Source organism: Syngnathus typhle, linkage group LG2, assembly GCF_033458585.1.
Source record: "Syngnathus typhle isolate RoL2023-S1 ecotype Sweden linkage group LG2, RoL_Styp_1.0, whole genome shotgun sequence".
Lineage (NCBI taxonomy): Eukaryota > Metazoa > Chordata > Actinopteri > Syngnathiformes > Syngnathidae > Syngnathus > Syngnathus typhle.
This window is the reverse complement of record NC_083739.1, coordinates 25,446,647-25,460,141: the sequence shown is the minus strand read 5'-3', so window position 1 is coordinate 25,460,141 and position 13,495 is coordinate 25,446,647. Positions and strand designations below refer to the sequence as shown.

At 41.0% G+C, this 13,495-nt stretch overlaps 1 protein-coding gene across 3 annotated transcripts in view; it reads left to right on the top strand.

Moving 5' to 3' along the window:
• LOC133170841 (interleukin-27 subunit beta-like) overlaps positions 1–7,184 on the top strand; it is a 131,157-nt gene extending 123,973 nt beyond the window's left edge. For 2 of the 3 annotated variants that reach the window (XM_061304018.1, XM_061304010.1), the window contains exon 6: positions 6,799–7,184. In XM_061304018.1, coding sequence (XP_061160002.1) covers positions 6,799–6,978 — 180 coding nt within the window. In that variant the 3' untranslated portion in view covers positions 6,979–7,184. The remainder of the gene's footprint in view (positions 1–6,798) is intronic. The other variant, XM_061304036.1, reaches the window with a different exon arrangement.
• The last annotated feature ends 6,311 nt before the right edge of the window (positions 7,185–13,495 follow it).

Below are 13,495 nucleotides of genomic sequence, written 5' to 3'. Positions count from 1 at the left end.
AACGCCGCGCACTGCTCCCTGCTCCCGGAAAGAGGAAGCAAGCAACAATGAACTGGATTTCAAAATAAAGTCGCGTCTAATGTCCGAGGTCAAACACGGCGATATAAATCGATGTTTACCTTTAGCATCGATGCCAATAAATCGTAGATCATTATATCGATTAATCGATGTGTATCAATGTATCGTTACACCCCTAATATATATATATATATATACTACACACACATACACTACGTTCAAAAGTTTGGGGTCACAAAATTGTTTGGGTGACCCCAAACCTTTGAACGGTAGTGTATATACCGTTTTTTTCCGTGTATAATGCGCCCCCATGTATAATATGCACCCTAAAAATGGCATGTCGATGCTGGAAAAAAGCCTGTACCCATGTATAATACGCACCCAATTTTTTTTTTTTTTTTTTTAATTAATTATTATTTTTTTTTTTTTAAAGTCCCAATGATCGTCACACGCAGGGAGGCAATGGGTCCCATTTTTATAGTCTTTGGTATGGTCTTAACTAGGCTGGATGTAATTTTTCTTGTTGCCGTTTTTTTCTCCGACTGCTTGTAAAGGCACCACCGCGATCAGTGCGGACATGTGAAAAAGGCGTGCGGACGTGAAAAAGGCGGCTCTGTATGGGAGAGACGTTGAAGAGGAATAAAAACACCCTTGGAAACCAAAACTTGCCCCTCGTCGTGACTCGGAGCCGCAACAAATGTTTCGGTTTTGTGTAGGGTACATTGTGACAGCAAACGAGCAGGTGATCGAGCAAGCTTCTGATACGAGAGCATTGCGTTCGTATGGAGCGTGTTTGAAGTGAACAGCAGAGACGAAAGGAACAAGGCAAAGTCTTGTGAAATAAAATATTACCTGTAATACGCATTTTGTTATTTGCTGATTGAAACTGCTAATTAAACTATGAATTGAAACTAATAGGAAGAAAACAACTCTCGCTCTTTATATAGCTGACGTGTCTTGCGCATCCGTTCTGCGCATCGGATCCATAGTGCGCATGCGCAGTGATACTGCCTCGGTATGACGTCCGGTCCGCGATGGAGATGAAAAAACAAATAACACACCATCAAGGATTGCACCATCGCATCAAACGATGTTTCGTCAATTATGAATTTTACTGACTAAGTGTGTTGGGCAGGATGGCTAAATGCGATGCGCGATTGACAACAAACAAGAAGAAAGGTGATTTCAAGTTTTATTTCGAGGGTTGTTTGTCATGTCTCGTCCCCAGTTTTGCTATGTGTCTAGGTTGCTATAGTTTCTGTTCGCGTCACCCTCCCTTCCTGTGTCACCTCAATCAATGTAACGTGTTTTGTATTTAAGTCCTGTCTGCCCCTCGCTCACCGTCGGATCATTGCATGTGTTACTGTGTTATGTCTGTTTGGTTTCTGTTCCTGTCTTTGGTAATGTCACCCTGTCTTTTTGTTCCACGACTTTGTCGGTCAGTCTTGTTGTTGGTTTTGTTGTACCATGATTTTCTTAAAAAAAAAAAAAATTAAAAAAAAATATATATATATATATATATTTTTTTTTAAATTTGTACCCATGTATAATGCGCACCCCAGATTTTAGGACAATAAATTAGTTAAATTTTGCGCCTTATACACGAAAAAAAACGGTATTTATTTAGATAATTATTTATAGATTATATATAATCTTCTGTGTAAAAAAATCTTATAATATATATGTATATTTATATTCATAGATTATATATAATCTTATACAAATATAAAACATAATTTATAATATTTAATTCATAATATTTTATTATAATATTATTTACACTACCGTTCAAACGTTTGGGGTCACCCAAACAATTTTGTGGTAGTGTATATATATACCGTATTTTCCGCCCTATAAAGCACACCTAAAAACCTAAATTTTTATCAAAAGTCGACAGTGCGCCTTATAGTCCGGTGCGCCTTATATATGGATCAATTGATGAATTTGTTGATCCATACTGGTTGTACACAGTGCTATGCCAAAATGTTTTAGTACGTTTTAGTACGACTAGTAAATTACAAGGTCGCATCGCTTCGCAACATTACGGTAACTGTAGTCAGGGGGCGTCACTGAGTAGCTGTTGTACCCGCGAGGCTATTTCATTTCAAAATAGGTTGCTCCGTTAATGTTTTGAGTAAATCTACGGATCGATATGGAAGGGAAACATAGGTAAGTAGTACCAATGCGTTAGATCGAATTTTAGTCAGTTCCGATCATTTTATAGGAGATCGTTTGAGAAACGCGATTGTTTACACCAGGGGTCCCCAAACCTTTTCCTGTGAGGGCCACATAACCTTTCCCTTCTCTGATGGGGGGCCGGTGACAGTTTGTAACAGAAAAAGTGTAACGATCGTAGGGGAGCTTAAAAAAATTGTCTTCCAGAAAGCCACACATAACCAAATAACGGTTATTTAATAACCCTTTCCAGGTTCTTTACAGAAAAAAAGTCAGGAAACAAATAATAACACTACTAATGAAATAAATAATAACTAAATAACCCTCTCTGAGTTCTTCACAGAAAAAATTTGTTGGGGCAATTCTTAGGCGAGATCCGAGGTGTTGGTCCGCTTACCTCAATCTGTGACGGGTAGATGTTGACGTTCATGTGGCTGAACGTCACGTCGCGTACGTCGAGCAAAATTGGCCACTCTTTTAAACGCTCGGCACTGTGTCCACCTTGCTTTTCCTTGGGCGACTCATTTTAATGGAAAGACTCCAGGGGAAGCTTTGTGGGTGGCTTTAGCGCAAAACTGCATCTGAAAGCTCAGCGCGCGAATTACAAGAATGCTGTCATCACAGCCCACGCTCTAAATTCGGGACTGATACAAGTAGAGCGCGAGTGCGCCATGTCCGTACACGCACTTGAGTGTGCACCGAGCTTTCTGACACGGCTTCCGGTAGTAAATGCGCAGGCAAGCGATTCCCCATCATCTACTATCTCTCATTGCAGGCAAAATGACCAAAAAAAAAAGTTTAATAATACAATTTGTTCAGGGTTGGCGGTAGTTTGGTGACCCCTGGTTTACACTTTGCTGAGGCTCATGGGAGATTGCGAGCTGAGGCTCATGGGATTTTGCGGATGGCTAATGCTATAACGATAGCTGCTATACGCGCGAGGCTATTTCATGTCAAAATAGGCTGCTCTGTTAATGTTTCGAGTAAATCTACGGATCGATATGGAAGGGAAACATAGGTAAGCAGTACCAATGCGTTACATCGAACTTTAGTCAGTTCCGATCATTTTATAGGAGATCGTTTGAGAAACGCGATTGTTTACAGAGGGCTCGTTGGTTATTGGCTAGTGGGTGCATACCGCAACCCTAGTCAACCTCAGTTTGTTGCAGTAAAGCTTCTATTTTATGCGCCTTATAGTCCGGTGCGCCTTATATATGGACAAAGTTTTAAAATGGGCCGTTCATTGAAGGTGCGCCTTATATATATATATATATATATATATATATATATATATATATATATATATATATATATATATATATACATATATATATATATATATATATATACATATATATATACATATATATATATATATATATATACATATATATATATATATACATATATATATATATATATACATATACATATACATATATATATATATATACATATACATATATATATATATATACACATACATATATATATATATATACACATACATATATATATACACATACATATATATATACATATATATCCGAGTCCGGCCTCTTGACCATGAGTCTGAGTCCGGCTGTCCATTTTTTCTTTTAATTCATATGACTGCTTAGTCTTTATTCAAGGCTAATTTAGATCAAAATCTAAATAATTACAACAGTTTCTTGATGACTTCGTCTTTATTAAACATATAAACGAATACAATAAACAGATACTTTCAAGTTTTAATCATTAATTACACCATTATAGCTCAGACATTTATCTAAACACAAATAATTAGTGACGACCCCACAACTATCGAAACACATCAATGATATAAGCTGGTGACATAATCGTCCTTGACATTGGTACATAATGTAAACATTAGCCTAAGTGCAACTCAACGTGGCCGCATTGATCGTAACTTACGCTCCGTTTCTCCCCCAAATCTAGAGGCAAAACATTGTTCTCTCGCTGCTTCAGGTTTCTTCCATCTTGGCTGCGCGCGGGGCATTGTGGGTCTTGTACGTGCACGCACGCAGGCAGGTAGGCGCGGGCGCGCACGCAACAATTAAATTTGTCTTCATAACAAGCAAGCAGGGCTGTGGACAGTATTCCTACGCGCATTCTCAGCAGCATGATGAAAATAAAATTCAATAATGTCACTGAGGCATATTTTAACGAACTCCACTTCATTGTATGGCTTTTTAGCCCGTGCAATGTTCCAAGCCAGTTGAAAAAATGCAAGTGTGACAGTCTCTGAGTGCTTCGTAATTTTTTTGAAAAACTGTACCTATTTTTCTGCCTGACTTTTCAATGTCTCCAAACTTGTGCTTACGAAATTCAGTCCCTTTTGCAAAGTCCTTATCGATATTGGCATGAAGTGAGCTGAAGTGGCGCTGACCATTTGAAGCTTTTAAATGCGCCAATGACGGCCGACATATCAGGCAGAATGGCTTGCCATAGCGTTCAACAAAAAACAACTTTAACTCTGTTAAAAACGTCCTGTGTTCATCCTCATATATTTGTTTAGCTGTGCATTTTTTCCTTGCCATTTTGGCAAGCGTCTTGTCAGCTTTTCTGAACCTAATGGGCCCCCGTAGTCACAGTCGCCATTCATTAAAAAGCCAGCAAAACCAATCGCTCTGTTTGTCCCTCCTCCTTTGCGGGATTTCCCCTCACGCGAATGCGCGTTTGACCAAAAACCATATTGAACTCAAGCGAAGCAAATACGCACAAAAAATAAACACAAATGTTTATTTTTTTTATTGTCGGACTCGGTGGACTCGGTCAAAATCAGCACCGAGTCCGAGTCCGGCAAAAATGACCGAGTCCGATCGAGTCCCCAGTCCTGTATACTACACACACATATATATTATATATATATATATATATATATATATATATATATATATATATATATATACACACTATATATATATATATATATAAAACACTCTCCTGTTAAGAGTTGCGAAAGTTAATATTCTACACAAACTAGTTCAAAGTTCAGTTCAGAAATGTTTAAATGAACTGGTCAGTTCATAGTTCATATTTGAAATTTTATGAACTATGTTTATGGTTCCAAAAATGAAGTTCATAGCGCTTTTCTTCCTCCAATCAAAAAAAAAAAAAAAGAATGAAAAAAAAATACTATGAGTTACCTTCTGGCATTTTGGGATTTTGTCTTTGTTTTCACCCATTTCATTCACACTTTCTTGTTTGCTCAAAGAACCAGAAAACATTTAGAATTTGGGACATGAAAATGCAAGGGTAAAGGTGCAAATAAATTACAAAAACAACAGAAACAATCTCTTTAAGAGTAATTCGTGAAATTTCTGAATGCTCTCACAGGGTGATAACTTAATTTTGCCGTTTGACAAAAGAGTGGGGGGAGGGGGCACTGCTCGTCATGCAACACGAGTTTTCATCGAATGGAGCATCTGTCATTGCGCCGTGCGATTGTGACTGGGCTTGCCAAATCTTTTTCCCCTGCCTGTTTAAGCCTTGTTTAAAGTGTGTTTAGCGGGGTTTAATTTTGAAGTCCAAGAGAAAACCTGGCATCCTTGAGCGAAAGTAAATTGACGTTCAAAACCATTCGATGGCCCCAAAATGAGGGCGTTCACAAAAACGTTCACGGAGAAACACTGAATCAGGTGGCGTCGTAGAAACAGGTGGCAGGCAAACGTGTATCGAGGCAGACTAGCCACTGCAGACTGACGGGCTTGCGGGGTTTAAATGCACGCCCTAATCAGCCATTAACAAGGGCACAGGTGGCACTGATTAGTGCTCACAGCTCCGTATTGGGTATGCACGCCTCCACAGAGCAACACAAGGGCGCGTCAGCCGGCCACTACGGCGAGAGCAGAGCGGTAGTTCTTTTTTACGGTGAGCTATAGTAAATTGGAACCAATTATCAGTGATAAACAAAGGATCACTGTATGTTTCTATAGACCAGTGCTTCTCAAATAGTGGGGCGCCGTGCTATACCTGGGGGGGGCGCGTGTGACCCTGGGGAACAGGCTTTTTTTTTTTTGCAGTACTAGAATAAAGTGTAATTGCGCATCTTCCCAGCAGGGGGCAGTGGCGCTCTCATTGTTGCTTCTGTGACGTTTGCGACAGTGCAACATTTTACGACTTACAAGACAAGTTAGGATAGTCCAGTGCTTCTCAAATAGTGGGGCGCGCCCCCCTTGGGGGGCGCGGTGCTATTCCTGGGGGGGCGCGTGTGACCCTGGGGAACAGGCTTTTTTTTTGGCAGTACTAGAATAAGGTGTAATTGCGCGTTTACTACAGCAGGGGGCAGTGGCGCTCTCATTGTTACTTCTGTCACGTTTGCGACAGTGCAACATTTTACGACTTACAAGACAAGTTAGGATAGTCACGGTGGGGAGGGGGGGCGCAAATAGTTTTCTTCTTGCTAGGGGGGGGGCGTAACAGAAAATAATTGAGAAGCACTGGGATAGTCACTGTGGGGAGGGGGGGGGGCGCGAATAGTTTTCTTCTTGCTAAGGGGGGGCGTAACAGAAAATAATTGAGAAGCACTGCTATAGACGGACGGACGGACAAACTGACACTGTCTTTGTACCCTTGATGATTGTGGCCTTCTGGTTCCTGCAGTTTCCTTTGGAGAGTACCGCCATGGAGCTGAAGGGTCTGAGCCCAGGAAGGGAGTACGTGTTTCAGGTGTGTACTATGGACCTCCTGGGTCTGGGCCAGTGGAGTCTCTGGAGCTCACCAATCACCGTCACTTTACCCACAATTAAAATGTCCCAAGTCAGGTTGTTGTCAGAATCTTAAATTCATTAAGGCATGAACAATTTTTGTCACGGTGTGTCAATTGAATGGTCATTGTGCTGCACTTTCTGATATACCTGCCTTGGCCACCTGTAGCCAGTGTAAGTCAGACAAATATAGTTTTCATCGAGATGTCTCCACTCTCAGTTCATCAGTACGGTACAAATAGTAATTCTTGCAGAGAATAAATAATATATGACTGAATACTACTATGTCTCCTGGTGTGTTGCACTGTTTTGAATTCAATTCATTGCTTATAGCAGCGGTCCCCAATCTATTTACCGTAAATTTCGGACTATAAACCGGGACTTTTTTCTCAGATTTTGAACCCTGCGGCTTATATAGGATTTTTTCCGTGATTTTTGTCACGATGATCACTTTTATACACTCGTAAAAAGACTGTGGACCGCTGTTGTGCGGCACCGCTTTGCTGGGCGGAGGGATGTATGACATGGTCACTGGGGAGAAAAGTGGTGTGTTGATCGCATGTCCATCCACCAGGCAAATAGTGCCGTAAAATTTACACAAAGATGAGACAGAACTAGATCAAGACGGACATTACTGAAAGAAGCTTTTATACACAAACCATCATTATGGGGGGCTTGTATATGATTATTTCCGTGATTTTTGTGATGACTTGATCACTTTTATACACTCGTAAAAAGGCTGTGGACCGCTGTTGTGCGGCACCGCTTTGCTGGGCGGAGGGATATATGGACACGGTCACTGGGGAGAAAAGTGGTGTGTTGATCACACGTCCATCCGCCAGGCAAATAGTGCCATAAAATTTACACAAAGATTAGACAGAACAAGATCAAGATGGACAATACTGAAAGGAAGCGTTTATACACAAATCGTCATTATGGGGGGCTTATATTTGATTTTTTCCGTGATTTTTGTGATTACTTGATCACTTTTATACACTTGTAAAAAGGCTGTGGACTGCTGTTGTGCGGCACCGCTTTGCTGGGCGGAGGGATATATGGACACGGTCACTAGGGAGAAAAGTGGTGTGTTGATCACACGTCCATCCGCCAGGCAAATAGTGCCATAAAATTTACATAAAGATTAGACAGAACAAGATCAAGATGGACAATACTGAAAGGAAGCGTTTATACACAAATCGTCATTATGGGGGGCTTATATTTGATTTTTTTCTGTGATTTTTGTGATGACTTGATCACTTTTATACACTTGTAAAAAGGCTGTGGACTGCTGTTGTGCAGCACCGCTTTGCTGGGCGGAGGGATATATGGACACGGTCACTGGGGAGAAAAGTGGTGTGTTGATCGCACGTCCATCGGCCAGGCAAATAGTGCCGTATAATTCACACAAAGAAGAGACAGAACGAGATCAAGACGAACATTACTGAAAGGAAGCTTTTATACACAAACCGTCATTATGGGGGACAAAAGAAATGCATATGATGCCGCTTTTAAGCTAAAGGCAGTGGGTGTTGATGACATTGTGTTGCGTTACCCTTTTCTTTATTTCGTGGTCCCGTCTACTCTGGAGCTATACGTGTCGCTCGCTAGTTTAATGTAATTTAGCGCTTCGTGCATGAATGAAATTAGCATGAACAGGCCCTCATCATGGAAAATGCTAGAAGAAATGCATAAAACCGACGACGAAAGAGATACTGAGAAAGTGTGTGGCAAAGGATAACTAACGCTATTCCAATCGGAAGACTTCGATGGTTTCAATGCACAGGGGGAAGATGAAGACGATGAAGCTCTTTTTTTTACTTGTATGATTTTTTAATCAGCCCTGTTAGTGCTGTGCTACCGTGTTGCTGCTGTGTTACCGCCGCGTCTCAGGGACTTTTACCGGTATGTTTTATTTAATCAAACCCTACTAGTGATGTGTTACTTCCGTGTTGCTGGGGTATTACTGCCGCGTCACAGGCAGTGTTAAGGTATGTTATTAAAACTCTAAAAAGCTTTCTGTGTCCAGTCTTTCTTTGTTAATAACTCACGTGTTCTGGGTGCACAGTGGCATCCCATTCGATGATGCAGCTGAGAGTGCTTATCAGCAACATCTTAGAAATGTTCTCCTCACTGTTTCACCCCCCGACTTAGGCAACTGGGTGAGGAAACACTTGGTGGAAGCAGGCACTGCTTGTGTTGTGACGATTGAGAAAGGCAAATGTTCTGATGTATTTCATCTAGATGATGGTAATGATCTAGATGAAGATACAACGGTCTTCTTCCGAAGTTCCCAAAGGGGCAGAGGAAGAGTTAGAGGTCGCAAGCTGCCATATAATTCAAAACCCCCATCAGGTTCTGACAACTGTTGGAACTGTGGGAAACGTGGACACTGGTCAAAAGAGTGTCGTCGTGTAAAACAATACCAATCAAAGGGTGGAGGAAGAGGCAGAGGAGAAGCCAAATTTTCAACATGTCAAGCCCCCCCCCCCTTTTTTTTTTGATCGCTCATGCTAATACGGAGACATTGTATGCTACATTTAATAGAAATTATTGATTGGTTGTGTTGTAAGAATGTACAAACTTCTATATGCGAGCTAAATCTGAGAGGTTGAGTTCTTTAAATTTGAAAACAAAGGAAAGATTCTGATTAATTTGCCAGCAGTTTTTTTTTGTGTTGAGTTTTTTTGGGATTGGTGGATTGTTCTATCGGAAACCTTGAGTTGGAAATGGTATATGAATGTTGTGTGGAAAGCTTGGATGAATTGGGACCAATGTGATAGAAAGACTCCTTTTTGGAGGCTGTGTGTGAGAAGCAAATGACCATTGATGACTGAATGCCCGACTGAAGGGAAAATACAGGTTGAATGGTTGAAGTTGTTGGAGACTGCTATGGACAAGTAGTTGAGCGACTTTGAAGGAAGAATGATTTTGAGTAAGTTAGATGCTAGGAAGGAAAGAAAAACAAAAAAGAAACAAATACAAACAAAAGAAAAATAAAGGTTGCTTTTGACAAGAGTTACAAAGAACAGACGAAGAACAGTCCTTGACCCGGCATTTGCGTTTGGCGGTCGTTGATGTGGTTCCAAGACCTGCGTCTTGTGGTTTGTCATTTGTAACGTTTGGCTGTTGTGATCCTCCCAAACAGACATAAGTGATTTGTGCTTTTGTTGTTGGTTGTAATTCGTTTGTGGGAGGGCTGCAGGGGCTTGCTCCTTCGGGGTCTCACCTGTGCCTTCCTGCCTTCCATTGTCTCCACTTAGACTGGACTGTGGAGGGGGGAGTGTGGTATTGTGGTGTGAAAAGGGTGTAGGTGTCCTGTGGTGATTGATATTGTAATTTGATTGTGGGGGAGACTGATGTAGGTGTGGGGCTCTGGACTCTGCGGGTAGCTGTTTGCTGGGTTGGCGCGGGTGGGGGACGACGGCATTGATTGTCCCAGTACTGGCCAGGCTTGGATAAATCAGTATGAAAATGCCGGGCCCCCCCCCTCTTGCTTCCCTTGCTGTGGCTGCGCGCGGAGTGGGGTCGTACCCACTCCAGGGGTGTGCTTAGTGCGTGGTAGCAAGTGATATTGAAGCAGGGACATGCCTAGGGAAGGTGTGACAATAGTTGCACGAAGGATAAAAGGCACTGAGGAAAGAAAAAAAAGAAAAGAAAAGAAAAAAAAGAGAAAAAGTACAACCAAAACGTCAAAAAAGAGGTTGGCGTTTGCGCAGCGTTGTTTGTTGGTATTGTTTGTGAGCTGTGTCTCTGCTGTTTTTGTGTTGTCTGTGTGTTGTGTTATGTGTTAAAAGGATGAAATTCGCTCCTTCGGTATATATATAATATAGGTGCACTAAAGAATTTATCTGTAGTCTATCTGATTTGCACCGCAAAACAAAACCGATATTGTTAAGATAGGAAGGAAAAATAAAAAAGCGAGCAATTTGTTTATGGGCAGAAACTGGTCCACGCTCCTTTATTGCCTATCCTTGGTTAGACAAAATTTGAGAGATGGAAAGAACTTGTTTTCTGCAATTAGATGATGTACAATTATGAAATAGCAACATTTCAAAGCTAAATTTAAAATTTGAGAATAAGAGAGCGATTGAGTTAGTTAAAGTTATGAAACTACAACAGTTAACTATTGTATTATTTTGCCAGCAGTTATTTTGTTTATTTTTTATTTATTTTTTTATTCGATTGGTGGATTGGGTTGTTACGTTGAGAAAGGAAGGGAAACGATACAAATGGGCAGCTGTATTGAGCCATGGTGTTGTCACGTGCCGTTGACACCTGGCTCAACAGGGGGGATGGAAGGGCAGTTCAGTCAGCTTTATACAACATATGAATTTGATTCATATTCAAAACGTTTATAAATTATTTTTTTTGTAGAGCTTGTTTAACATGTGCTTAACACAATCCACAGGGTTATAATGCCTGGTCATAATAGATGCATTCTAAAAATGGATTGAATTGGCTTCAAAATAAACATTGAATGCCTTAACAGTGGCAGAAGGGTTATGTAAAGAAATAATAGTTTGTCAACAACTGCTGTAGATGTTAAAAAATGGAATCAATATCTCGAAAATGAATGTGGATAGTTTGTTTACTGATTGTGAAATGTGCGACAGAGTGTTCTATATAATATCCGTTGAAAGAAACAAAAAAGAGAAAAAAGAAAAGAAACCATTGCTTTTAGAGAAAGTAGTCAACCAAAATTGTATATGTATCGACATGCCAAGATCTGGGAAAAAGCTGGAAAAAACAAAAACATAATATCTTTAAATTTGAGAGGCGGCGATGACCTGACTGAAATTGATGCAATTAGAGTCCCCAGAGGAGTTCCTGATTAATAAGAATTAATCGACCAAATTGAAGCGGGATGGGAGTCCTCCATTTGCTGCTGGTGGACGATGAACAAGAACGTTGACAGGATAAATTACATCCATTGCAACATGCAGAAATTGGGCAAACGGACACAAGCGGGACTTGAGGCAGTGCACGAACAGCTAGCGACGCCTTCCCTAATGTCAATCCAGAACCGCAATGCTCTTGTTATGTTGTTGTCTGGGAAAGGAAGGGTCTGCGCAATGTTCAGGGAACAATGCTGCACCTTCATCCGGAATGACACCGCCCCTGATGGGAGCCTGACGAAGGTGATTGCAAGCTTGCAATCTCTCGACACGAGGATGAAAGAGCACAACAAGTGGATGACTGCTTTTGGGAAGTATAAAGCCCTTGTGTCCTCAATTACTGCTATACTCACCTTGTGTGGATGTTGTTGTATTCCATGTCTCCGTGCTCTGTTTAATCGTCTTATCACTACAGCAATCTCGCCCATGGACGACGAGATGGCCCGGGTATGCCTAATGTCTGAACGGCAGCATGTTGATGATAACGATGATGATGACGCTATTTTTGCACTTGAGTGTACAGACTTTTTCCCAGATCTGTGTGTTTCCGAATGATGATGTCGCAACATTTATCCTTTTTGGTGGAAATATTTGTGCGCATACTTGTGATCCGACAACTGAAAATCAAGAGAAGTGGTTGTTTTTGGTAATGTAAAAATTGAGCAAATGTGTGATAAACAGGAGGGAAATGTTGGAATAATTTAAGTGAAGCCTTGGCCTGCCAGACCTGTAGGCCTCCTCTTTAGTGACAGGGATGTCTTTTGATCCGTGTAAGAGGCCTTCACTAACAATGAGCAGAGCTTATTTGCATAGGCAAAATGTTCTTATTTGGTTGAAAGAAACTCCATTCCTTTTAGTTAACTGTAGATTTGGTTCATAGATTGTTGTTGATCAGAACTGTTTTTCTTTGTTAAGTGTTAAACACAGTTTGAAGTAGTTGCGTACAAGTTATCCCATATTTACTCAATGTTTGTTCAAGTGTTTAGGACAAGTCACTCATTGTTATTGCGTGTTAATGTACTACCGTTTTTTTCCGTGTATAGTGCGCAAAATTTAACTAATTTATTGTCCTAAAATCTGGGGTGCGATTATACATGAGTACAAAAATTTTTTTTTTTTTTTTTTTTTTTTTTTTTTTTTTTTTTTAAGTCCCAATGATCGTCACACACGCAGGGAGGCAATGGGTCCCATTTTTATAGTCTTTGGTATGGTCTTAACTAGGCTGACTGTAATTTTTTTTGTTGGCGTTGATTTCTCCGACTGCCCGTAAACGCACCACCGCGCTCCGTGCGCGCACGGGACAGCAAACGAGCAGGTGATCGAGCAAGCGTCTGATACGAGAGCATTGCGGTCGCATGGAGCGTGTTTGAAGTGAACAGCAGAGAAGAAAGGAACAAGGCAAAGTGTTGTGAAATAAAATATTACCTGTAATACGGATTTAGGTAGAGAACTGAACTCTCGCTCTTTATATAGCTGACGTGTCTTGCGCATCCGTTCTGCGCATCTGTAACATCGGCCTCCGTATGATATCCGGTTTGCGTGTGTGCGCGTGTGTGCGAGAGAGAGAGCGCGAGAGAGAACGCTCAACCGTAGCGCGCCGCCGACCGCCCAACTGCACCGCGCTGGTCGATTATTGCGACAGAGCCGTCGCTAAAATTTAGAAGATATTTTTAAAGTCCTGATGTACTTTCTAAAATT